This window comes from Bombina bombina, chromosome 11, assembly GCF_027579735.1.
Source record: "Bombina bombina isolate aBomBom1 chromosome 11, aBomBom1.pri, whole genome shotgun sequence".
Lineage (NCBI taxonomy): Eukaryota > Metazoa > Chordata > Amphibia > Anura > Bombinatoridae > Bombina > Bombina bombina.
The window spans coordinates 145,239,502-145,265,427 of NC_069509.1; the positions used below are offsets into that span (position 1 = coordinate 145,239,502).

At 38.5% G+C, this 25,926-nt stretch overlaps 1 protein-coding gene across 1 annotated transcript in view; it reads left to right on the forward strand.

Moving 5' to 3' along the window:
• TTYH3 (tweety family member 3) overlaps window positions 1-25,926 on the forward strand; it is a 443,816-nt gene that overhangs the window by 372,653 nt on the left and 45,237 nt on the right. Inside the window, exons 17-18 of the mRNA XM_053695221.1 lie at window positions 14,306-14,381; window positions 15,319-15,372. Of these exons, the coding sequence (XP_053551196.1) occupies window positions 14,306-14,381; window positions 15,319-15,372 (130 nt within the window). The remainder of the gene's footprint in view (window positions 1-14,305; window positions 14,382-15,318; window positions 15,373-25,926) is intronic.

The following is a 25,926-nucleotide window of genomic DNA, read 5'->3' on the forward strand; positions in this document are numbered from 1 at the left end:
AGGAGTAAATTAGAAAGTTGCTTAAAATGTCATGCTCTATCTGAATCACGAAAGAAAAAAATTGGGTTCAGTGTCCCTTTAAATAAAAAAAAATTTTTTTATAGTATGCTGTCCCTTTAATAGTTCTACATTCTACACAAGAAATAATCACTGTAGTAGCTCAAATATATCTGTCCATAATTGGCCTCAGTAAAGATTTTGCTAACACAATTATTTTGATACTTTATAAAACATTGAATTTGTTTGCAGATCTTCTGCAACTTAGTTTTTTTAATTGCTACATATGTGTATGATTTACCTGATTTCGTTCATATGACTGTGTCTAAAGTTTATTCAACCACCTATTACTAAATCTGTGTGTTAATTCACAAGCCAAAAGCCGGTGTTCTATCAGATTAGCAAACATATCAGATCAGCAAACAGAAGTGGCGTTCCCTAACCGCAAATACTAACCGCACATGCACTCCTCCGTATTATCGCATTCCAATCCCAGCATGTCACAAATTTCTATCTACCCTTCAGATTATTGGACACTTTTAAAGCACATGCGCACACAGAGGTGTAATTTGTATATGTAAGGCATGATGGGTAATGTAGTTTAATTTCAAAGAACTACGATACCTGTATTTATATCGCTGTAATATACAGTTATAACAAGTCACATTAAAATTTATTTTTTAAAAATTAATAAAATAAAAATTAAAGAATTAAATGCTGTTAGCTGTATATTATAGCGATATAAACAGGGGCGTATTAATGGAGAGGCCAACAAGGCCGGTGCCTAGAGCGACAAATTTTGGGGGTGGCACTTCTCTGTTGGCAGTGGCACCGACTGAATATTCACCCTGGATTTAAATTTTTATTTTCTTTTTTGCCGGGCGATGATCACATGACCGGCTTTTCGCTGAGGTCACGTGACGTTTTAAAACATCCGCCCACCTTACTGTCTATTGGCACGTCGCACATTGGAGGGAGCGCACTTGATCTCCCAGGTAGCGGTGAGAAGTGGAGTCGAGAAGTTGCGTGAGTGATCGGTGGAGCGGAGCCTGAGGAGGACTGCACTGGAGAGTGGAAGGGGCTGACCCGGCTGAGTCGACTTAACTCAGGTAGGACAGGGCACGCACGCCACAGCATTGCAAGCCAAAATATCTCACGCTGACAGAGTCAGAGGACTCAGTGTGAGTGTTGTACTACAGTACTTGTCTTTGTTGAGGCGCTGTATTAGCTGTGCCAGTGCACTGTGGCTTAATGCTGGCCGCCCTCCTCCTCTGTTCTGCTATTTCATTGGCAATCTTTACACAGTATGTGTGTGACTGTGTTTAACAAACTGATTGGTCATTGATATCAAGAACAGACAGTATTGAGGGAGGGTTTCACCTCCTGGAAGCTAAGTTGGCTATTCAAATATGTTATTATGTTATTCATCACAGTATTTACTGCTTAAACAAACATCTCTGGTTTCTTTGTATACTTCACAGATACTTCCTTGATGTTAATTAGTACAGCTGGACTTTTATTTATTTTACCTTCAAGTCTTTTTATGCCAAATATTTGCTATATAGTGGATACATACATGTATTATTTTATTTGCATCTGGCATCTACATTATGTAGAGCTAGGATTGTTCGCATTGTAATGGGTTATGTGTAAGAATGTGTTCAAACTTTGAGTAGTACAGCACTGTTTTGAAAAAAAGCCCATGTGCTGTTTCTTTGCCAGTGAGTGAAGTCAGGAAGTTAAGTCCTGTGTGTGAGTTCTGTGGGAGAATATGTATCACAGTCCCAGACCTTAGTTTAAAAACTGACTTTATGTGGCCAAACAGTGATGATTACATGGGGGGGCTGGTGGCAGAGTGCACATTATGCTAAATGCTATGCCAACTGAAACTTGTGTCCAGTGACTCATGATGAGCTCTGTGGCAGGAAATATGAACACAAATAGTCCTCAGTTTAAGCTACATTTGTGCCTACAGATTGCCATATAGTCTATCAGTCCATGTGATGACTGCTGGTCCCATATTACCAGAGTAGTTTGTTGTCCTGGGAAAGCTTCAATACAAAATATGAATGAGATGGTTAAAAGGAACAGCAGTTTTTCTCATGTCATGTGCCACAAGCAACCTCTCCTCCATAAACACTCACTTATGGGACTTGTTGTTTCATCATTGGTGGGCTAGGCTTTGAAGGCAATTGGACAGGGGATTGTTGACAGTAACTGGGGGGCTTCACTTGTTTTGAGCAGGGGGTTGACTGGGTTTTTTTTTACCTCCTTCCTTTCTCTCACTCCTTTCCTTCTGTTCTCTCCCTCATCTGACATCTCTCACTCCTTTTCTCCCACCCCTCCATTAATTTACTTTGGAAATGAAGTGTAAAAAATAAATAAAGACATGTTACACCCTGACCAAAAAAATATTACAACTAAAAAAGGAATAAAAACAAAGGGGTGGGGGCTGGGGGGGGGGGCAGCAAAATGCTGAGTGCCTAGGGCAGCACAAAATCTAAATACGCCACTGGATATAAATAAGGGTACTTTAGTTCTTTGACATTAAACTTCATTGCCTTTATTTATATCACTGTTATATACAGTTATCAGCATCTAATTCTTTAAGGTTCATTTTAATAATTTATCAAAAATAATTTTAATGTGACTTGTTATAACTGTATATTACAGCAATATAAATACAGGTACCGTAGTTCTTTGAAACTAAACTACATTACCCATCATACCTTACATATGCAAACTACACCTCTGTGTGCGCATGCGCTTAAAAAATTGTCCAAGAATCAAATTGGTAGATAGTAATTTGTGGCGTGCGATAACACGGAGGAGCACATGCTCGGTTAGTATTTGCCATCAGACATCTGACGGAACGTCACTTCCATTTTCTGATCTGATATGTTTGCTAATCTGATAGAACCCCAGGCTTAATAAACTAACAAAAAACATCAACCAAAAGGTGACTGTGGGTTGGATTACCCAATAAATTAATCTATCTTTTTTTTTTATTATTATTGTATAGTGCCTCTTCCTTACATGTTGTTTTCTGAACCCCTTTAATAAAACATTATAAACAGGAAAACAAACTCTTTAACACCCTTGGTTGCCAGACACGGCTGTACTTTTGATTTGTTGCAACCTTGTCTAACAGCTAAGGAGTTAATGAAGTGTTTTCATGAGACCTAATAACTCTTCCAACTACCAGCTATCAGATTAAATAGAAGATTATATGTATCACTTACCCCTTCTATGACGGCACACCGGCCGCATTGGGGACTGGCACATTTTGTTGCCTGGCAGTCTCAAATGTATCAAATGCACACTTACAAACACAATGCTTTTGTATAGGAACAGTCTTGAGGAACGGACAGAGCCCCCAGAGACCAGTACACCGGCATGGAGGAGGTGAGTATACCATTATTGTGCACATTTAACTTTAAAAAAAACACTGTCCGACAATTACACATGTTAGCATTAAAAAAAGTGCAAAAGCTACAAAATGTACACTGTTAAAATCAGAATTTTGATTGTACTTAAAGGGACATTCCAGCCAAAATTTATAGCAAAAAAGGTCTCCAGCACTCCAATTTGTAAAAGGCAATTTTATTAAATATTAGCAACATTTCGGGGTCACAGCCCCTTATTCATGCTTTATAAACATTAATAAAACAAAATAGCTTTTAAATACTCTCTATTTGGCGCCATATAGAGAGTATTTAAAGGCTATTGTGTTTAGGCAGTACCCTTGGCCTTACGTGCACCCTCATCCTCTGTGCTGTGCTCATTTGGGACTTTTTTGTCCAGCCAAAATTTAAATACACATAGATGTATTTCAGTTTTGAATAGAAGCATTTTTTTTTTATAATATTCCTGTATTAGCAAATATGCTTCTAATAAAAGCTATAGCTGTTTCAAAAGTGTATTTAAGTATGCTTCGCGCACAAGCATTTTGAACACAACACTTGCTCAGAGAGCCTAAGGTGCTTGTTCCATCTGGTAAAGACTAAAATGCTGACTTGATAAAGCCCCACTGGTGCTCTGAACAGCTGTAGTATTTAAAATGCTGGTGCACTGAAAATATCTAGCTATGCTTCACATGCACGTGCAGAGAAAAACACTAAAACAGTGATAACTTTTACTAGCAGCATTTTTGCCAATACATGTATATTGCAAATATGTTTCTATTTGAACATATAATTAATCTATCTGCAGTTAAACTTTGACTGGAATGTCCCTTTAATACTCTTAGAGGAGTCAGTTCTCCTATCCCTCAAAGAGATATGAAACCCCAAACAAATGACTTTATGATTCAGATAGAGAATACAATTTTAAATAACTTTCCAATTTACTTCTATTGTCTAATTTGCTTCATTCTCGTGGTATCATTTTTTGTAAAACATACCTAGGTAGGCTCAGGAGCTGGGTGCTAGCTGCTGATTGGTGGCTGCACTTATCATTAGCTTACCAATGTGTTTCACTAGCTCCCATTTGTGCATTGCTGCACCTTCAGTAAATGATACTAAGAGAACGAAACAAAATTGATAATGGTAGTAAATTGGAAAGTTGGTTAAACCTGTAAGTTTTATCTGAAAGAATATAAGAAAATGTTTGGGTTTCATGACTTTTTAAAGGGACACTGAACCCAAATTGTTTCTTTTGTGATTCAGATAGAGCATGCAATGTTAAGCAACTTTCTAATTTACTCCTATTATCAATTTTTCTTCGTTTTCTTGCTATCTTTATTTGAAAAAAAAAGGCATTTAAGCTAAGGAGCCAGACAATTTTTGGTTCAGGTGCTGGACAGCACTTGTTTAATGGTGCTGTCCAATCAGCAAGGACAACCCAGGTTGATCACCAAAAATGGTCCGGCATCTAAACTTACATTATTGCTTTTCAAATAAAGATACCAAGAGACTGAAGAAAAATTTGATAATAGGAGTAAATTAGAAAGTTGCTTAAAATTGCATGCTCTATCTGAATCACAAAAGAAAACATTTGGGTTCAGTGTCCCTTTAAGTCCGAAAAGGCTACAACACATAGTACAGCAATACATTGGAAGCCTGTTTGGCAACCAAGGGGTTAAATTACTATTACAAGCAGTAAAAAGCACTTTTTTATGGTGATGTTGAAATGTCGTAATTTTGTGACATCACCTTTCAAAAATAACTACATATAAGGCACAAAAGCAGTGCAATATAAAGTTTATTATAGCTGAATTAGAGCACAGGTGATCAGTTACCATGGTTACTAACCTGCTCTCAACCACCATCTGATTATTTCACCTGTGCTCTAGTTCAGTTATAATGAAAACCTGGCCTGATGGGGGCACTTGACAACCGCGGTTGAAAAACATTGCCCTATAGTACAGTAATACAGAAAGATTTTATTTTTAATATTTGAGTAAATTGTCCTTTTTTATTGACTTATGTATTTGTTTGCTTGTTTTGTTTGCTTTTTTATTTTTTTTTTAACACTACTCGCCAATCATCAGCAATCTGATAATAACAGGTCTAATATAAGCCAACAAAATACTGACACACCGCTAATAAAATAGCAATCAGTCCCCATAAAATGAATACAGGATAGTAGGATGCTTCCATCAAAGGGCAGTGAGAATTCCTTAGGTCTCAGCAGAGTTTATCTGAAACCCTTATTATTTTTGTAGATATAGTTTATTATTATTTATATTTATTATTTGTTATTAACTAGTGTTTAGGCTTTCAGTAATTATGCATCATTTGCTTGTCAATACATTTATAAATAAAAAGTAATTATTATGGTAAACGTTAAAGGGATACTAAATCCAAAAATTTTCTTTTATGAATCAGATAGAGCATGCAATTTTAAGCAACTTTCTAATTTACTCCTATTATCAATTTTCTTTGTTCTCTTGCTATCTTTATTTAAAAAACAGGAATCTAAAACTTAGGAATCGGCCCATTTTTGGTTCAGAACCTGGGTTACGCTTGCTTATTGGTTGGCTGAATGTAGTCACCAATAAGCAAGTGCTATCCGGGGTACTCAACCTAAAATGGGCCGGCTCCTAAGCTTTAAATAACTTATTTTTAAATAAAGATAGCAAGAGAACGAAGAAAATTTGATAATAGGAGTAAATTAGAAAGTTGCTTAAAATTTCATGCTCTATATGAATCATGAAAGAAAAAAAATTGGGTTTTGTATCCCTTTAATTATAATTTAAAATCACACTGTAAAGGAATTAAATACATAGATAAAGTCAGCTCCATAGCAGCAATGCACTTCTGAGAGCTAGCTGAACACATTTGGTGTGCCAATGACAATAGATAAATGCATATAGCCACCAATCACCAGCTAGATCCCGGTATTGTAGGATATTCACGAATTATTTTTCAACAAAGGATACCGAGAGAACAATGTCAAATAGGAAATAGAAGTAAATTTAAAATGACATGCTCTATTTGAGTCATGCAAGTTTAATTTAGACTTTGCTTTTATTTTAAAATGAAGTAAATCCAAATAAATATTCCCTTTATCTGGTATGATAACAGACATTTCTCCTGTTAAGTGTAGTCAGTCCACGGGTCATCCATTACTTATGGAATATATCTCTTCCTAACAGGAAACTGCAAGAGAATTACCCAACAGAGCTGCTATATAGCTCCTCCCCTCACATATCATACTCAGTCATTCTCTTGCAGCCTAACTAAAAAGGAAGCTGTGAGAGATCTGTGGTGTTTTTTAACTTAGTTTATTTCTACAATCAAAAGTTTGTTATTTTAAATGGCACCGGAGTGTGCTGTTTATTCTCAGGCAGCATTAGAAGAAGAATCTGCCTGGGTTTTTTCTATGGTCTTAGCAGACGTAACTAAGATCCACTGTCTGTTTCTCATCTGAGGAGTGAGGTAACTTCAGAGAAGGGGAATAGCATGCAGGGCCCCCCTGCAAATGAGGTATGTGCAGTAAATTATTTTCTGAGGAATGGAATTGACTGAGAAAATACTGCTGATACCATTGTAAAGTAAGTTCAGCCTTAAATGCAGTGATAGCGACTGGTATCAGGCTGATGTGTGTGTGTGTGTGTGCACTGAATGTATTTTCTAAGGAATGGAATTGACTCTGAAAATACTGTTAATACTGAAATAATGTATGAGCCTTAACTGCAGTAAAAGCGACTGGTAGCAGGCTTATTAATAATAATACATAACTTTCAAATGTATGTTTAAAACGTTTACTGGCTTGTTAATCGTTTTTGTGAGGTACTTGGTGATAAAACTTATTAGGGCATGATTTTTACCACATGGCCATTTTTGTTTTCTGCATAGAAACAGTTTCTGAGCTTCCCCACTGTTGTAATATGAGTGGGAGGGGCCTATTTTAGCGTTTTTTTGCGCAGTAAAAATTCAGTCACAATCTGTCTACTTCATCCTCCATGATCCAGATCGTCTCTAGAGAGCTCAGGGGTCTTCAAAATCCATTTTGAGGGAGGTAATCAGGCACAGCAGTCCTGTGACAGTGTATTTGACTGTGAGAAAAACGTTAATTATTAAATTGTTATCCGTTTTTGGGTATTAAGGGGTTAATCATCCATTTGCTGGTGGGTGCAATTCTTTGCTAACTTAATACATTTACTGTGAAAATTTGGTTGCTATAACTATTTTGGTCATTGTTATTTCAACTGTGTCAGTTTTTCTGTGCTTCTTAAAGGCACAGTAACGTTTTTTATATTGCTTGTAAATTAATTTTGAAAAGTATTTCCAAGTTTGCTAGTCTCATTGCTAGTCTGTTTAAACATGTCTGACTCAGATGAATCTCTTTGTTCACTATGTTTAAAGGCCAATGTGGAGCCCAATAGAAATTTGTGTACTAATTGCATTGATGCTACTTTAAATAAAAGTCAATCTTTACATGTAAAGAAATTATCACCAGACGACGAGGGGGAAGTTATGCCGACTAACTCTCCTCACGTGTCAGTACCTTCGCCTCCCGCTCAGGAGGTGTGTGATTTTGTGGCGCCAAGTACGTCAGGGAGGCCCTTACAAATCACTTTGCAAGACATGGCTACTGTTATGACAGAAGTATTATCTAAGTTGCCAGAATTAAGAGGCAAGCGCGATAGCTCTGGGTTAAGGATAGAGCGCGCGGATGAGATGAGAGCCATGTCAGATACTGCGTCACAGTTTGCAGAACGTGAGGACGGAGAGCTTCATTCTGTGGGTGACGGATCTGATCCAGGGAGACTGGATTCAGAGATTTCCAATTTTAAATTTAAGCTAGGGAACCTCCGCACATTGCTAGGGGAGGTATTAGCGGCTCTGAATGATTGTAACACGGTTGCAATTCCAGAGAAATTATGTAGGTTGGATAGATAGTATGCGGTACCGGTGTGTACTGACGTATTTCCTATACCAAAAAGGCTTACAGAGATTATTAGCAAGGAGTGGGATAGACCGGGTGTGCCTTTTACCCCTCCTCCCATATTTAGGAAAATGTTTCCTATTGACGCCACCACACGAGACTTATGGCAGACGGTCCCTAAGGTGGAGGGAGCAGTTTCTACTTTAGCTAAGCGTACCACTATCCCGGTGGAGGATAGTTGTGCCTTTTCAGATCCAATGGATAAAAAATTAGAGGGTTACCTTAAGAAAATGTTTGTTCAACAAGGTTTTATTTTACAGCCCCTCGCATGCATTGCGCCTGTCACTGCTGCGGCAGCATTCTGGTTTGAGTCTCTGGAAGAGGCCATTCGCTCAGCTCCATTGGATGAAATAATCAACAAGCTTAAGACACTTAAGCTAGCTAACGCATTTGTTTCTGATGCCGTTGTGCATTTAACCAAACTTACGGCTAAGAACTCCGGATTCGCCATCCAAGCGCGCAGAGCGCTATGGATTAAATCCTGGTCAGCTGACGTGACTTCTAAATCTAAATTGCTTAATATTCCTTTCAAAAGGCAGACCTTATTCGGGCCCGGCTTGAAAGAAATTATTGCTGACATTACGGGAGGTAAGGGCCATGCTCTACCTCAGGACAGGGCCAAATCAAAGGCCAAACAGTCTAATTTTCGTGCCTTTCGTAACTTCAAGGCAGGAGCAGCATCAACTTCCTCCGCTCCAAAACAGGAAGGAGCTGTTGCTCGTTACAGACAGGGCTGGAAAGTTAACCAGTCCTGGAACAGGGGAAGCAGGCCAAGAAACCTGCTGCTGCCCCCAAAACAGCATGAAGAGAGGGCCCCCTATCCGGAAACGGATCTAGTGGGGGGCAGTCTTTCTCTCTTCGCCCAGGCTTGGGCAAGAGATGTCCAGGATCCCTGGGCGTTGGAGATCATATCTCAGGGATATCTCCTGGACTTCAAAACTTCTCCTCCACGGGGGAGATTTCATCTTTCAAGGTTATCAGCAAACCAAATAAAGAAAGAGGCGTTTCTACGCTGTGTACAAGACCTCTTACTAATGGGGGTAATCCACCCAGTTCCGCGGACGGAACACGGGCAGGGATTCTATTCAAACCTATTTGTGGTTCCCAAGAAAGAGGGAACCTTCAGGCCAATCTTGGACTTAAAAATCCTAAACAAATTTCTAAGAGTTCCATCATTTAAAATGGAAACTATTCGAACCATCCTTCCCATGATCCAAGAGGGTCAGTACATGACCACAGTGGATCTAAAGGATGCCTACCTTCACATGCCGATTCACAAGGACCATTACCGGTATCTGAGATTTGCCTTCCTAGACAGGCATTACCAGTTTGTAGCTCTTCCCTTCGGATTAGCTACGGCTCCAAGAATCTTTACAAAAATTCTAGGATCACTTCTGGCGGTACTAAGACCGCGAGGCATAGTGGTGACTCCGTACCTAGACGACATTCTGATACAAGCGTCAAGTTTTCAAACTGCCAAGTCTCATACAGAGATAGTTCTGGCATTTCTGAGGTCGCATGGGTGGAAGGTGAACGTGGAAAAGAGTTCTCTATTACCACTAACAAGAGTTCCCTTTCTAGGGACTCTTATAGATTCTGTAGAGATGAAAATTTACCTGACAGAGGCCAGGTTATTAAAACTTCTAAATGCTTGCCGTGTCCTTCACTCCATTCCACACCCGTCAGTAGCTCAGTGCATGGAAGTAATCGGCTTAATGGTAGCGGCAATGGACATAGTACCATTTGCGCGCCTGCATCTCAGACCGCTGCAATTGTGCATGCTAAATCAGTGGAACGGGGATTACTCAGATTTGTCCCCCCTACTAAATCTGGACCAAGAAACCAGAGATTCTCTTCTATGGTGGCTTTCTCGGCCACATCTGTCCAAGGGGATGACCTTTCGCAGGCCAGATTGGACGATTGTAACAACAGACGCCAGCCTTCTAGGCTGGGGAGCAGTCTGGAATTCCCTGAAAGCTCAGGGATTATGGACTCAGGAGGAGAAACTCCTCCCAATAAATATTCTGGAGTTAAGAGCAATATTCAATGCTCTCCTAGCTTGGCCTCAGTTAGCAACTCTGAGGTTCATCAGATTTCAGTCGGACAACATCACGACTGTGGCTTACATCAACCATCAAGGGGGAACCAGAAGTTCCCTAGCGATGTTGGAAGTCTCAAAGATAATTCGCTGGGCAGAGTCTCACTCTTGCCACCTGTCAGCGATCTACATCCCAGGCGTGGAGAACTGGGAGGCGGATTTTCTAAGTCGCCAGACTTTTCATCCGGGGGAGTGGGAGCTTCATCCGGAGGTCTTTGCTCAACTGATTCGTCGTTGGGGCAAACCAGATCTGGATCTCATGGCGTCTCGTCAGAACGCCAAGCTTTCTTGTTACGGATCCAGGTCCAGGGACCCGGGAGCAGTGCTGATAGATGCTCTGACAGCCCCTTGGGTCTTCAACATGGCTTATGTGTTTCCACCATTCCCGATGCTTCCTCGTTTGATTGCCAAGATCAAACAGGAGAGAGCTTCGGTGATTCTGATAGCGCCTGCGTGGCCACGCAGGACCTGGTATGCAGACCTAGTGGACATGTCGTCCTGTCCACCGTGGTCTCTGCCTCTGAGACAGGACCTTCTAATTCAGCGTCCTTTCAAACATCCAAATCTAATTTCTCTGAGGCTGACTGCATGGAGATTGAACGCTTGATTCTATCAAAGCGTGGCTTCTCGGAGTCGGTTATTGATACCTTAATACAGGCTAGGAAGCCTGTTATCAGAAAAATTTACCATAAGATATGGCGTAAATATTTACATTGGTGCGAATCCAAGAGTTACTCATGGAGTAAGGTTAGAATTCCTAGGATATTGTCCTTTCTACAAGAGGGTTTAGAAAAGGGCTTATCTACTAGTTCGTTAAAGGGACAGATTTCTGCTCTGTCTATTCTTCTACACAAACGTCTGGCTGAAGTTCCAGACGTTCAGGCTTTCTGTCAGGCTTTAACTAGGATTAAACCTGTGTTTAAGTCTGTTGCTCCGCCGTGGAGCTTAAACTTAGTTCTTAATGTTCTTCAAGGCGTTCCATTTGAACCCCTTCATTCCATTGATATCAAGCTGTTATCTTGGAAAGTTCTGTTTTTGATGGCTATTTCCTCGGCTCGAAGAGTCTCTGAGTTATCTGCCTTACATTGTGATTCTCCTTATCTGATTTTTCATTCAGACAAGGTAGTCCTGCGTACTAAACCTGGGTTCTTACCCAAGGTAGTTACTAACAGGAATATCAATCAAGAGATTGTTGTTCCATCTCTGTGTCCTAACCCTTCTTCAAAGAAGGAACGACTTTTGCATAATCTGGACGTAGTCCGTGCCCTGAAATTCTATTTGCAGGCAACTAAGGATTTTCGTCAAACTTCTTCCCTGTTTGTCGTTTACTCTGGACAGAGGAGAGGTCAAAAGGCTTCGGCTACCTCTCTCTCTTTTTGGCTTCGTAGCATAATACGCTTAGCCTATGAGACTGCTGGACAGCAGCCTCCTGAAAGGATTACATCTCATTCTACTAGAGCTGTGGCTTCCACCTGGGCCTTTAAAAATGAGGCCTCTGTTGAACAGATTTGCAAGGCTGCGACTTGATCTTCGCTTCACACTTTTTCAAAATTTTACAAATTTGACACTTTTGCTTCGTCGGAGGCTATTTTTGGGAGAAAGGTACTTCAGGCAGTGGTTCCTTCTGTTTAATGTTCCTGCCTTGTCCCTCCCTTCATCCGTGTACTTTAGCTTTGGTATTGGTATTCCATAAGTAATGGATGACCCGTGGACTGACTACACTTAACAGGAGAAAACATAATTTATGCTTACCTGATAAATTCCTTTCTCCTGTAGTGTAGTCAGTCCATGGCCCGCCCTGTTTTTACGGCAGGTCTAAATTTTAATTAAACTCCAGTCACCACTGTACCCTATGGTTCCTCCTTTCTCGTCTGCTTTGGTCGAATCACTGAGTATGATATGTGAGGGGAGGAGCTATATAGCAGCTCTGCTGGGTAATTCTCTTGCAGTTTCCTGTTAGGAAGAGATATATTCCATAAGTAATGGATGACCCGTGGACTGACTACACTACAGGAGAAAGGAATTTATCAGGTAAGCATAAATTATGTTTTTTTTGCATACCCCATAAAATTCCAAGTTTGTTTTATTCAATCTATATTTAGACTTGTCATAATATGGGCTAGATTACAAATGGAGCACTAACTGTTGCGTGCGAGATATATGGATTTTGCATGCGTCGGAAATAGCGCTCGTATTACAAATTGAAAGTATACGCGATTGCAAGAGCACAATTTAATTTTACACTCGTTGGGTTGGCGAGACTAAAACCCTTGCGTAAAGGGGTAGTGTGTTTAAAAAAGTTGCATAAAACTCAATATAAATACATTCACAATTACAGTTACACTCATATAAACACTATCTGATAAAAATTATTTTGGTCTGATGAAGGGGTAAACACCCCGAAACGTCACTTGTTTATATATGGAATAAATAATTTTTATTTCACCTTCTTCAAGTCCAGTGAGTGCTTGTGTTAAACCTTGATATATATATATATATATATATATATATATATATATATATATATATATATATATATATATATATATATATATAGTAATACAGAACCGGATCCAACGGACGGACTCCGTTGTCTGGTGAGATCCAAGGAACAGCCGGCACACAGGAATTTTGTTCACTAATCCGATTTATTCAATAAGCAAGAACCAAACGTTTCGGCTCTACCGTGAGCCGGCTCACGGTAGAGCCGAAACCTTTGGTTTCTTGCTTATTGAATAAATCGGATTACTGAACAAAATTCCTGTGTGCCGGCTGTTCCTTGGATCTCACCAGACAACGGAGTCCATCCGTTGGATCCGGTTCTGTATTACTGTATGTACTTTTTTGGCTGAGCACCAGGTGGCTGTAAACTAAGTATATATATATATATATATATATATATATATATATATATATATATATATATATATATATATATATATATATATATAATGTTAATGTAAAATAGATATCTATACCTATTTATCTATAGGAATAGATGTATATAGAAATATGTATTTACAATAAAAATTACATTATCTTGTAAGTAAAGAATATTGGAATGTGAAATATTTATAACTCTTGTCGGGCTAGCTCGCAAGCTATAGGTGTATATATATTTTCTTCTGCGCTGTCCGTTGACTTCTATGGGGAGAATACGTAAACATGGTTGAGATATTTGGTTATCGCACGCACAAACTTTTTACTTTTAACTTGTAGTACACACGGGCAAACCGACCCACGCAAAAAACGTATTTCTAGCGAAGTTTACACAAGCGAATGCGCTAACTAGCGCACCACTTTTAATGTAGCCCTTTGTCGGTATAACGTTTTTTACTAAACAAAATTTGTAATAAATTTAAATAAAAATGTTAATTCTACTCAATGGTTATGCAAACCAAAATTATAATGAAAAAAGTTGGCTGAGCAAAAAGATTATCTTGTACATCAATTTTTTTAAAATACATTAATTCCTGAAATATTGATAATATTTGACTAAAATGATTAAACTTAATTCATGGGGGAATTAAACTTATTACATTTTTACCTAATTTCCGGGGGGAGGTTGCTGGTGGTGGAGGAGGTGATTAATACATCATTTTAGTATTTTAGGTCTCGTGAACACATTTTATTAAATTTATCTCTAGAAATAGGGTATTTAAAATGCAGATTCTTGTGCTAATTTATATTGATCTTTTCAAAAACTACTAATTCCACATCTTACATTGTTTGTCCCATCATAAAAAAAATGTTTATGCACCAAATAAGTTTGTATCTAACTTTCCTTTATTTTATTTATTTATTTATTTTTTCTAGGAGTCAGAATGCAAATTTCCAAACCCCCCGTTGCGAGAACACTCCTTTGATTGGACGCGAGTCACCTCCTCCTTCTGTAAGTTTAGTTAAAAATGTGTTCAAATTATCATGTAAAATGTTGGAACTGGTTCAAGTCAATTTAATTAACGTTCACTTTTATTTTTATTTTTTATCTTCAAAATTTCCTTGTAAGATTATATTGCATAATTATAATTTCTTATGGATAGACTGCACACAGCTCTGTTTTATGTTTTTTTATTGGGTCAAACTTTAATTGACACGATACCCAAATGTTGAAGCACTTGAATTTGATGCAGTATGGCTGTAAAATGCTGACTAGAAAGTATCACCTGAACACCCCTATATAAAAAAGGAAGATATTTTACTTTAAAATTTCTTAAAGGAATAGTGTATTCAAAATTAAACTTTCATGATTTAGATAGAGCATGCAATTTTAAGCAACTTTCTAATTTACTCCTATAAACTTTTCTTCATTCTCTTGGTATCTTTATTTGAATGTAAGGTTAGGATCCGGCCCATTTTTGGTTCAGAACCTGGGTAGCGCTTGCTGGTTAGTGACTACATTTAGATACCAATCAGCAAGCACTACCAAGGTGCGGAACCAAAAATGGGCCGGCTCCTTTTCTTACATTCTTGCTTTTTCAAATAAAGATACCAAGAGAACGAATGCAAATTGATATTAGGAGTAAATTAGAAAGTTGCTTAAAATTCCTGCTCTCTCTGAATCATGAAAATTTAATTTTGACTAGACTATTCCTCTAAGTATTCACACCCCACTGTAATCAGGATGCTAGTCCCAGGATTTACAAGGGAGTGTGCATCTTCTAGCATGTGCAGGCACAGTCATGTTATTTTCCTATTCAGTTTAAGGAAGTTTACTAGGAAATCTCACAAGATTTCAGTGAAATCTCACAAGATTACAGCAAACCAAAGCATGACCTCAGCACTGCTGATGCTGATTGGCTATTGTGTTTTTTTTTTTCAACTTGCAGCTGAAGAATACCTGTTCACAGAGCACTTACACTGGTGAGATCAGACATTTTGAGGTAACATATCTTCCTTTTTTACATAGAGATGCTCAGGTGATATTTTCTTGTCAGCTTTTTACAGTTATGCTGCATCACTTTCAAGGGATTTAGCATATGAGTATTATGTCCCTTTAAAGGGACTTGGAAGTCAAACTTAAACTTTTATGATTCAGATAAAGTGTACAATCTAAAAAAAATGCTTTCCACATTAATTCTGTTATTATATTTACCTATTTCCCTAGGTTGTAGTTGAAACTGTATTACTTTCCATGAGAGTATCCTTAAAGCAGTAGTGTTTGTACAATGTTATACATACAAGCGGAGGGCAAAAATACTAGCACTATTGTGTGTCAACATCGCTCAAGTACAATCAATAGTGCATATATTTTTGTGCTCATGGGAAGTCCAAAGTTTTTTTTTAATTGCTCAAGCAATAGTCCTGGGTGCACGAACATTTGCATGTTGGATAGGGCAAGTGCGCTATAAAATTCATGTCAGATAACGCTTGAGCTATACTATTAATGATAATGGTTTACTTCATGTCTCATAAAGCGCTGTATTTTACGTCTGTATTTTTAATTATGCTCGAGCACAACACTTAAATCACTGCTTGTAATACAAGCACAATAAGCTCTTTGCATAATGTCACACAAAAGATAAAACTATTGATTGCGCTCCACTTGTAGTCTAACCCTTAGTGTTCAAGATACGTGCACACTCTTGAGCCTACATCAGTATGCTGTCATAGAAAAGCACTTTGTTTTCACAAATGGATACAAGGTAAATTTGATAACAAAAGTAATTTGGAAACTTTTTTTAAAAAAAATTTTTTTTACATTCTGTCTGAATTTGGGTTTTAGGTCCCTTTAAAGTTAACGCTGTTATTAGTACTGATACATTAAACAATATTTCTTTTATGTCAATGGCATCCGGAGATATCTAATTTTCCATAATACTCTTATCCTGGGTTGGTTTATTTTATATTAGCGGTTTACTGAGGCTACAGTGTATTTTATGACTGTTGAATATGAGGTTAAGATTAGGGATGGGCAAATTTGCTGAAAATGCAATTCGTTTCGTAGAACGAATATTCCTGTGGACATTCGTTTTGGACAATCGAATGTTGATAAGAATGAAAATCCATTAAAATTTGATAATCGAATGTTCTTTCCGGTTTTCGAATGTTACTTTCATTTCTTTCCTATGGCATGGAGAGTTTACGAAACATTCTAATTAAAAGTGGGATATTCACTCCTGGCCAGCAGGAGGAGCAAAGAGCACCCCAGCAGAGCTGTTAAGTATCCCTTCCCTTACCCATATTCCCCAGTCATTCTCTTTGCCTTGATCACGGGAGGATGGCAAAGATGGTGTCTGAAGATTTTAATCCTTTTAATGGGTACTTTTCCCTGCAAGCAAGGATTTGGGGCTATGCTGTGTCCATGTCAATCTCTTTAGTAAGAGTAATGGTGGCTATTAGCAGTTAGAAGGCAGCAAGGTAGTCTTTGCTTAAACTTCTAACATTATTGCTACCCCTATTATAGAAAGCCAGAGTTGGTTACTCTGTTCTTTCTTTTCGATTGGTCCATGGTAGATATGGTGAAGCTGCCGCACCTCCGAAAACAGCTTCTGTCTGACAGAGCAGGATCCACAGGTCAGTGCTTTCCCTTCTAGGTTTGAAGGTACCGGCACTATAGGGGTTAAATCCTTGTGTATTTAAATCTGTTTTAGGGGCACTGCTTTTATGTGAAGATGCATAATTTTTTATTGGGGGCTCAGAGATAGGAGAGTGTATGAAGTGTTTGACAGGTGTTTGTTTAAATTCTTTCTTGTGGCAATTACTTTTCAGCTCAGCTTATTAACAATCACTTTTGCTGTGCTGCTGTTGGTTTTCGTGCTGTTTTTGTTTGGCTCAGTTTAAAAAAAATGGGTTTTTTATTGCGGTCACGTGACCGATCCCCTGCACTTCCGGTTTTCGGCTTCTCTGTTCAGATCGGAGTTTGCCGCGGCGAGTGTGGAGGCTGTATTTTCAGTGGCAAGTGGATTTGGGCTGTTCTGGTAACAAGGTGATTTTTTGCTTCCGTGTGTGTCCGGTTTTCTGTGCTAGTGGGATAGCAACTTCTGGAGGGGTAAGACCTCAACAGAGCTGAGGGTTTTAAGTGCTTATTTATGTTTTATTGCTTCATATAAATAAACTTAATTTGGCATTTCATTTTTTTTTTTGTTAATTGTTAACTGATACCCAATTATGGACACAAATACTGAAGTTGATTCATTTGAAAAATGCTTATTGTGTTTGGAGGCTAAGATAATTCCTCCTGTACAGTTTTGCTCTTCATGTTTAAATAAAACTTTAAAGTTTAAAGATATGATGTCTCTCCCTGAGCCTCCTGTCTCTCAGGATAGTGTTATTCTAGCTACGCCTCAGCTTTCCTCTCAAGCTTCACATGCAGTGCCCTGCGGTTCCTCTCTACCTCTTGCTACAGTTGCTACAGTTGCAGGGGCCCCATCTTATTGGTGCAATGATTTATCTAATCTTATGCTAGAAGAGACTACTATAGAGGACATCCAAGACACGATCAAGGCTCTCAAGCTAGCCAATATCTTTATTTGTGATGCCAACATGCAAGTTCTTAGGTTGGGTGCTAAGATTTCTGGTTTTACTGTTTTAGCCCGCAGAGCTCTCTAGTTAAAATCTTGGCCTGCAGATGTGCGTGCAAGTCCAAGCTTTTATCTCTGCCTTATAAGGGTAAAACCTTGTTTGGACCAGGTCTGGCAGAAATTATTTCTGACATTACAGGTGGAAAGGGTTCTTTCCTACCTCAAGATAAAAAGAATAGACCTAAGGGTCGCCAGAATTCAAATTTTTGTTCCTTTCGTAACTTTAAGGGACATAAGTCTTCCTCTTCCAAGTCGGATCAATCCAAGTCTTCTTGGAGGTCCAGTCAGCCTTGGAATAGGGGGAAGCAAGCTAAGAAGCCTTCTGTTGATTCTAAATCAACATGAAGGGGCCACCCCTGATCCTGTAGTGGATCAAGTAGGGGGCAGGCTTTTTTTTTTAAGCAGGCTTGGATACGCAATGTTCCAGATCCTTGGGCTATAGATATAGTATCCATGGTTACAGAATAGGATTCAAATCTTATCCTCCCAAGGGCAGGTTCCACTTCTCAAGGTTATCTGCGAATCAGATAAAAAGAGAGGCCTTCTTAAACTGTGTAAAGGACCTATCATCCCTGGGAGTGATTGTTCCAGTTCCTCTAGAGGAACAGGGTCTAGGGTTCTATTCAAATCTATTTGTAGTTCCCAAGAAGGAGGGCACTTTTCATCCCATTCTGGACTTAAAGTATCTCAATCAATTCCTCAGGATTCTATCCTTCAAGATGGAGACCATCCGTTCTATTCTTCCTTTGGTCCAAAAGGGTCAGTACATGACGATGATAGATCTGAAGGACGCGTATCTTCATGTTCCTATTCACAAGGATCATTACCAGTATCTAAGGTTTGCCTTCCTGGACAAACATTTCCAGTTTGTTGCCCTTCCTTTTGGCTTTGCTACAGCTCCCAGTATTTTTACAAAGGTTCTGGGGGCTCTTCTGGCAGTTGTGAGGTCCCAGGGTTTTGCTGTGGCTCCTTATCTAGACGACATTCTAGTTCAAGCGCCATCTTTTCATCTAGCAATATCTCATACCGAGATCTTGTTTTCTATTCTACGTTCCCATGGGGGGAAAGTGAATCTGGGAAAGAGTTCCCTTGTTCCAGATAGAATGGTTTGTTTCTTGGGAACAATCATAGATTCCCTGTTCATGAAGATCTTTCTGACGGATGCCAGAAAATCCAAGCTTCATGTTTCTTGCCTGTCTCTCCAGTCTGCTATTCATCCATCTGTGACTCAATGCATGGAGTTGATTGGACTGATGGATGCCTCTATGGACATCATTCCTTTTGCTCTGTTCCATCTGAGACCTCTGCTGCTATGCATGCTCATGGAACGGGGACCACTCAGATCACTTGCAGAAGATCATTTTGGATTCCCCAACAAGAGTCTCACTCTCATGATGGGTTTCACAGGACCATATGTCTCGGGGCACATGCTTCTTGAGGCCTTCCTGGGTGATTGTGACCATGGACGCCAGCCTGTTGGGCTCAGTTCTGCCAGATGTTCAGTCTCTTGTTCAGGCCTTGATCAGAATCAGGCCTGTGTTTAAATCTGTTGCTCCTCCTTGGAGTCTTAACCTTGTTCTTAGAGTTTTGCAGCAGGCTCCGTTTGAGCCGATGCATTCTGCTAGTACTAAATTACTATCTTGGAAGGTTTTGTTTCTTCTTGCTATTTCTTCTGCTCGCAGAGTTTCCGAACATTCGGCTCTGCAGTGTGATTCCCCTTACCTTCCTTCTTTTTGTCTTAACCCTTCTTCCCAGAAGAAGGGTTGTGCATGCTCTTAAATTTTACCTTCAAGCAACTAAAGATTTTCGGCAGACTTCTGCCCTGTTTATTGTTTTCTCTGGTAAGCGTAGGGGTTAGAAGGCCACTTCTACCACTCTTTCTCTCTGGTTGAGATGTGTTATCTGTTTAGCTTATGAGACAGCTGGACAGCAGCCTCCTGAGAGAATTACGGCTCGTTCCACTAGAGCAGTCTCATCTTCATTGGCTTTCAAAAATAAAGCTTCTGTGGAGCAAATCTGTAAGGCGGCCACTTGGTCCTCTATTCATACTTTTTTCAAATTCTACACATTTGATACTATTGCCTCAGCTGAGGCTTCTTTTGGGAGAGAGGTTCTTTAAACGGTGATGCCTTCAGTTTAGGTTCGTCTGTCTTGTTCTCCCTCCCTATTCATTCTATGTCCTCTAGCTTGGGTATTGGTTCCCACAAGTAATTAGAATGTTATGTGGACTCTCCATGCCATAGGAAAAGAAAACAAAATGTATGCTTACCTGGTAAATGTATTTATTTCCATGAGTCCACGACCCAACCTTATTCAAATTAAGACGGCAGTTTTTTTGTCTAGTCCTCAGGCACCTCTATACCCTTGTGTTATCTTCTTTTTCTCGTTTCCCTTCGCCCGAATGACTGGGGGTTATGGATAAGGGAACTGATACTTAACTGTCCTTTGCCTCCTCCTGCTGGCCAGGAGTGAATATCCCACTTGTAATTAGAATGATTTGTGGACTCTTCATGCCCAGATAGAAATAAATTTATCAGGTAAGCATTCATTCTGTTTTTTCAATGTTCATAATTAGATCGAATATCCACATTTGAAATTTCGAATGCAACATTCTATTTAACAAATACTATTCAGAAGTGCAATAGTTCATGTGGTAGGCATTTAGTAAAATAGTGCATTATAGATAGAAATATATAAATTGGAATGTTTCTATTTCGAATATTGAATAATTCAAATATTACATTTAAAGGGACATAATACTCGTATGCTAAATCACTTAAAACTGATGCAGTATAACTGTAAAAAGCTGACAGTAAAATATCACCTGAGCATCTCTATGTAAAAAAGGAAGATATTTTACCTCACAATTTCCTCAGCTCAGCAGAGTAAGTTCTAGAGCTGCGCATCTTCACTTGTCTCACGATTCGATTCGATTACGATTATCATCGTAACGATTCGATACGATTCGATTCTACGATGCATCGCGATGCATCACGATTACTGCCTATGATTTTCATGATCTTGTTCTATTCCATATTTAATATATATATATATATATATATATATATATATATATATACACACACACACACTTATATATATATATATATATATACACATACACACATTTATTTATATATATATAGAGAGAGAGAGAGATCTATACATACACACACTATATATATATATATATATATATATATATTATATATATATATATATATATATAGTGTGTGTGTGTGTGTATATATAATAATCTTTTAAACAACTGTGTAAGATGGAAGAGCACTTATAAACATAATGCTACAATATGCACAGATATGTATGTGTAGATTTATTTTACAAAGGAAAACCAGCAGCAGTGTACTCACTCAAACATTCTCACGGAGTACATGCAGACATCTGAAACCTGACCCAGAGAGCATTACCAATAGACCTCCTCTCACATGTTCCGGTCAGGAATTTTTATGACACCTATCCTAAAGAGCCGACAGCAGCCTCATGTAAACAGTGAATCTTTTCTTGTATTATAGATTCACTGTTTACTGTTGCGGTCTCTGCTGCATGTTTCCTCTCTGTCAGACCCCTAGCCCAAAGGAGCATTTGAGGGTTGCTGTAAAACTTTTGACTTGCTGTATCTAATAGCAACCCTCAAATGCTCCTTTGGGCTAGGGGTCTGACAGAGAGGAAACATGCAGCAGAGACCGCAACAGTAAACAGTGAATCTATAATACAAGAAAAGATTCACTGTTTACATGAGGCTGCTGTCGGCTCTTTAGGATAGGTGTCATAAAAATTCCTGACCGGAACATGTGAGAGGAGGTCTATTGGTAATGCTCTCTGGGTCAGATATCTGCGCAGTGTGCACAGGAAGTCCTGATGTGGTGTAGCTGGGGGCTGTAACCAGATTAATCCTGACACAAATGCTGTCGGCTCGTCTGCTATGTGAGAGAGGCGGGGTCACGTGACGTTGCGCGATGATGTCACCCCTGAATCGATTCTGATCTGCACTGCATCGATGCAGCATCGTTAACAGGCTGCATCGCGATGCATCGCAGAATCGATTATTTTAGGCACCCCTAGTAAGTTCTGTGTAAAAAGTTATACTTCACCTGCTCCCAGCTGCAGGTAAAAAAAAAAAAATGAAGAAATGAACAGCAGCCAATCAGCATCAGCAGTGCTGAGGTCATTAACTCTTTTACTGTGATCTCATGAGATTTGACTTAACTCTCATGAGATTTCATTGTAAACTTCCCTAATCTGAATAGGGAAATAACATGAGTGCATGAGGCTCATCCCTTCAGCATTCCCAGGACAGACATACTAATATGCTGCTTAGAAATCCTTTACAATGGGATGTGGCTACTGAGGAACTTTTGAGGTAAAATATCTTTCTTTTTTACATAGAGATGTTCAGGTGATATTTTCTAGTCAGCTTTTTACAGCTATGCTGCATCACTTTCAAGTGTTTAAACATTTGGGTATTATGGCCCTTTAAAGAAAGCATTAGAAATACTAATCCAAATATATAAATTAGAATTTTTTTCGAATTCGAATATTGCATAATTCGAATTGAACTATTAGAAAATATCGAATCGAATATTACATTTAAAGAAAGCATTAAAGAATTACTATTACATTAAATGAATGTTAGAATGTGGTACAAACATTCCAAATTCGAAATGAACGATTGTTTTAAAATTTGTTTCATTTTTCAAATGTTGCAAAACATTCGGCCTTACCTAGTTAAGGTAGGCAGATGTTTGACGCTGATCGAATGAAAATTCCAGTAAAGATTAACAGCTGGTTCAGTTATACCCTAAAAGTATTTTGGACAGTGACACCAACATTACACTGAAATAGGCCTGTCATTTATTGGAATTGTTAAGTATGTTTTATACATAATATATATTGTCTATGTAATTGCTATTAAACACTCTCCTTTTTATATGCATTGAAATTAACATTAGTACATTTAATCCTCTCTTTTTTTTGTGACGGATACAAGTGCCTAATGGCTGCAGGAATGTGTATCATGGGTGAGGGGATGCATATAAACTAATAATCTTAAATAATGGTGCATGTGCAATACTAGGAGAGTGCTGACATTGCACAAATGCTCATACATACTTTCGCCAAAAATGTAAAGCAACATTATTTTTTAGAAATGTCTCATTCTGACCCATGATGGGTGTTCCTGGAACCTTGACTTTAAGAATATGTACATATGTGGCATTTGATTGGCCTCTGGGCTACAAGTAAAAGCCATTAGGATACTAATGTTGATTTCAAAATATAACCAGAAGGAGGTAATTGTTCAAAGTGCAAATAAACTGAAAACAATCTATTATGTCTATTAAATGGCAACAATTAAACATAGAAACATATTTTTGTGCATTGGAAGATTACATTGAAACTGATAAATTTGAGATTAGCAAAAATGCATCTTTGTGCACAGCGCATACTCAAGTATATATTTTTTTCTTGGCTGGTTCCTAAGGAAAACTCCTACAGCTGCATTTGTGTAACAAGAACAGATCTCGTCTCCATAAGTGCTAAAACAAAAGTATCTTTAGTCGGCACGGGGACAGTAAATAATATTGTATTTTATATGCAACAAAGACAAAATGATGTATGTCCCTTTAAGCAAGCATATCGAGAGAGATTTAATCTGATGTCCAAAATGCATTCATGTCACTAAGATGGGAGACTTTAACAAATTTTCCAAAGGCTATTTAAAGGGATAGTCAAGTCGAAATTAAACTGATTCAGAGAGAGCATGCAGTTTTAAGCAACTTTCGAATTTACTCCTGTTATCAATTTTCTTTGTTCTCTTGCTATCTTTATTTGAAAAAAAAAAAGCAAAAATGTAAGCTTAGGAGCCGGCCAATTTTTGGTTCAGCATCCTGGGTAGAGCTTGCTTATTGGTGGCTACATTTAGACACCAATCAGCAAGCACTAACCAGGTGCTGAACCAAAAATGGGCCGGCTCCTAAGATTACATTCTTGCTTTTTTTTTTTTTTTTTTTTTCAAATAAAGATAGCAAGAGAACAAATAAAATTGATAATAGGAGTAAATTAGATTGTTGCTTAAAATTGCATGCTCTATCTGAATCTTGGCTTCATTTTCTCAGGGAACCCATTAACTAATAAGGAAGGTAACTGCTGGTTTGATGGCAGTATTTATAAAAACATTATCAGTGACAGATATGCGTATTTTTGGCGCCCAAGGCATATGTTGCTCATCCAAATTGTGCCAGTGACCACTAATAATGGGCAGACCACTGGCCCATAGCTCTACTTAAAGAAACAGTACAAATCAAAATGAAAGCTTTCATTATTCCAATAGAACATGCAATATTAAACATCTTTTCAATTTACTTAAATTATCTAATTTGATCCATTCTCTTGGTATCCTTTGTTGAAAAGCATACCTAGGTAGACTCAGAAGCAGCAATGGACTACTGGTAACTAGCTGGTGATTGGCGGATGCACTCATTTACCCCTCTTGTCATTATCTCCCGCAATGTGTTCAGCTAGCTCTGTCTCCCACAATGTGTACAGCTAGCTCCCAGTAGTGCATTGTTGCTCATTCAGCAATGGATACCAAGAGAATGAAGCACATTTGATAATAGAAATAAATTGGAACATTGTTTAAAATTGTTTGCTCTATCTGAACCATGAAAGAAATAAAAAAATTGTGATTCATGTCCCTTTAAGATATAGACAGGATATAGACAGTAAATTGTCGCTGTGCAGCTTGTAACATGCTGAACTATTCAGGAATCAGATTACAATAGAAATAAGGTAAGAACATTTTAAGGGAACAACCAATCTGATGCGCCTCACAGAGAAGGTGGCCCTAGGTAGCTGTCTGCTTTGTCTCATAACGTTCTCATATTCATATGTGTCCACATATCCGTCCATATATTTGTAGTGAGTCCATATCTAGAACTGTTTAATATGTATCCTGATTTTTATCACTAAAGAGAAAGCAAACACCTTGTTATAAATTAAAGGGACATTCCGGTCAAAATTTAAAGTGAAGGTCAATTTTGATTAATTTGTGTCTGGTTTTTAATAATCCTATTAAAAAACAAGGGCACTTTAATTCATCAAAATTGACATTTCACTTGTTTTCTTCAAAAACTTACCTTTTAATCCTGACAGCCGCTGCAGCGCTTCCTCCGCCCGTCACAAGCCCTCTTCGCGGGTCCAAAATGACGAATCTTGCTTCCTCCAATCACAGCGTTGCCTCGGGCAATGATTTCCCCCCGGGGGGGGGGGCGTGATTGGAGGAAGTAGGATTCGCTATTTCTGATGTCGGAAGAGGCTTCCGACAGCCGGGGGAATCACTGGAGCGGCTGTCAGGATTAAAAGGTAAGTTTTTGAAGAAAACAAGTGAAATGTCAATTTTGATGAATTAAAGTGCCCTTGTTTTTAATAGGATTATTAACAACCGGGCACTAATTTGTCAAAATTGACCTTCACTTTAAATGCACATAGATTAATTACATTTTTGAATAGAAACCTATGTGCAATATATCATCTAGCAAAAGTTATCACTGGTTTAGTGTTATTTTTCTCTGCACGTGCATGTGTAGCATAACTAAATATTCTCAGTGCATCAGCATTTTAAATACTACAGCTGCTCAGAACACTAGTGGTGTTTGTATCATGTCAGCAATTAATAGATTGAGTTATTACCAGAGTGTACAGGCACCTTAGGCTCTCTGAGCATGTCCTGTGTTCTATTTAAAACTGAAATGCATCCATGTGGATTCCAATTTTGGCTGAAATGTCCCTTTAACATAGGGTGGAGTTTGAAAGTGTTTTGAATCCATTAACACCCGTTTGCTGCAATAGTTTTTCAACAGACAAACTCCGCCCACCACATGCCTTATTTGGAGGAGG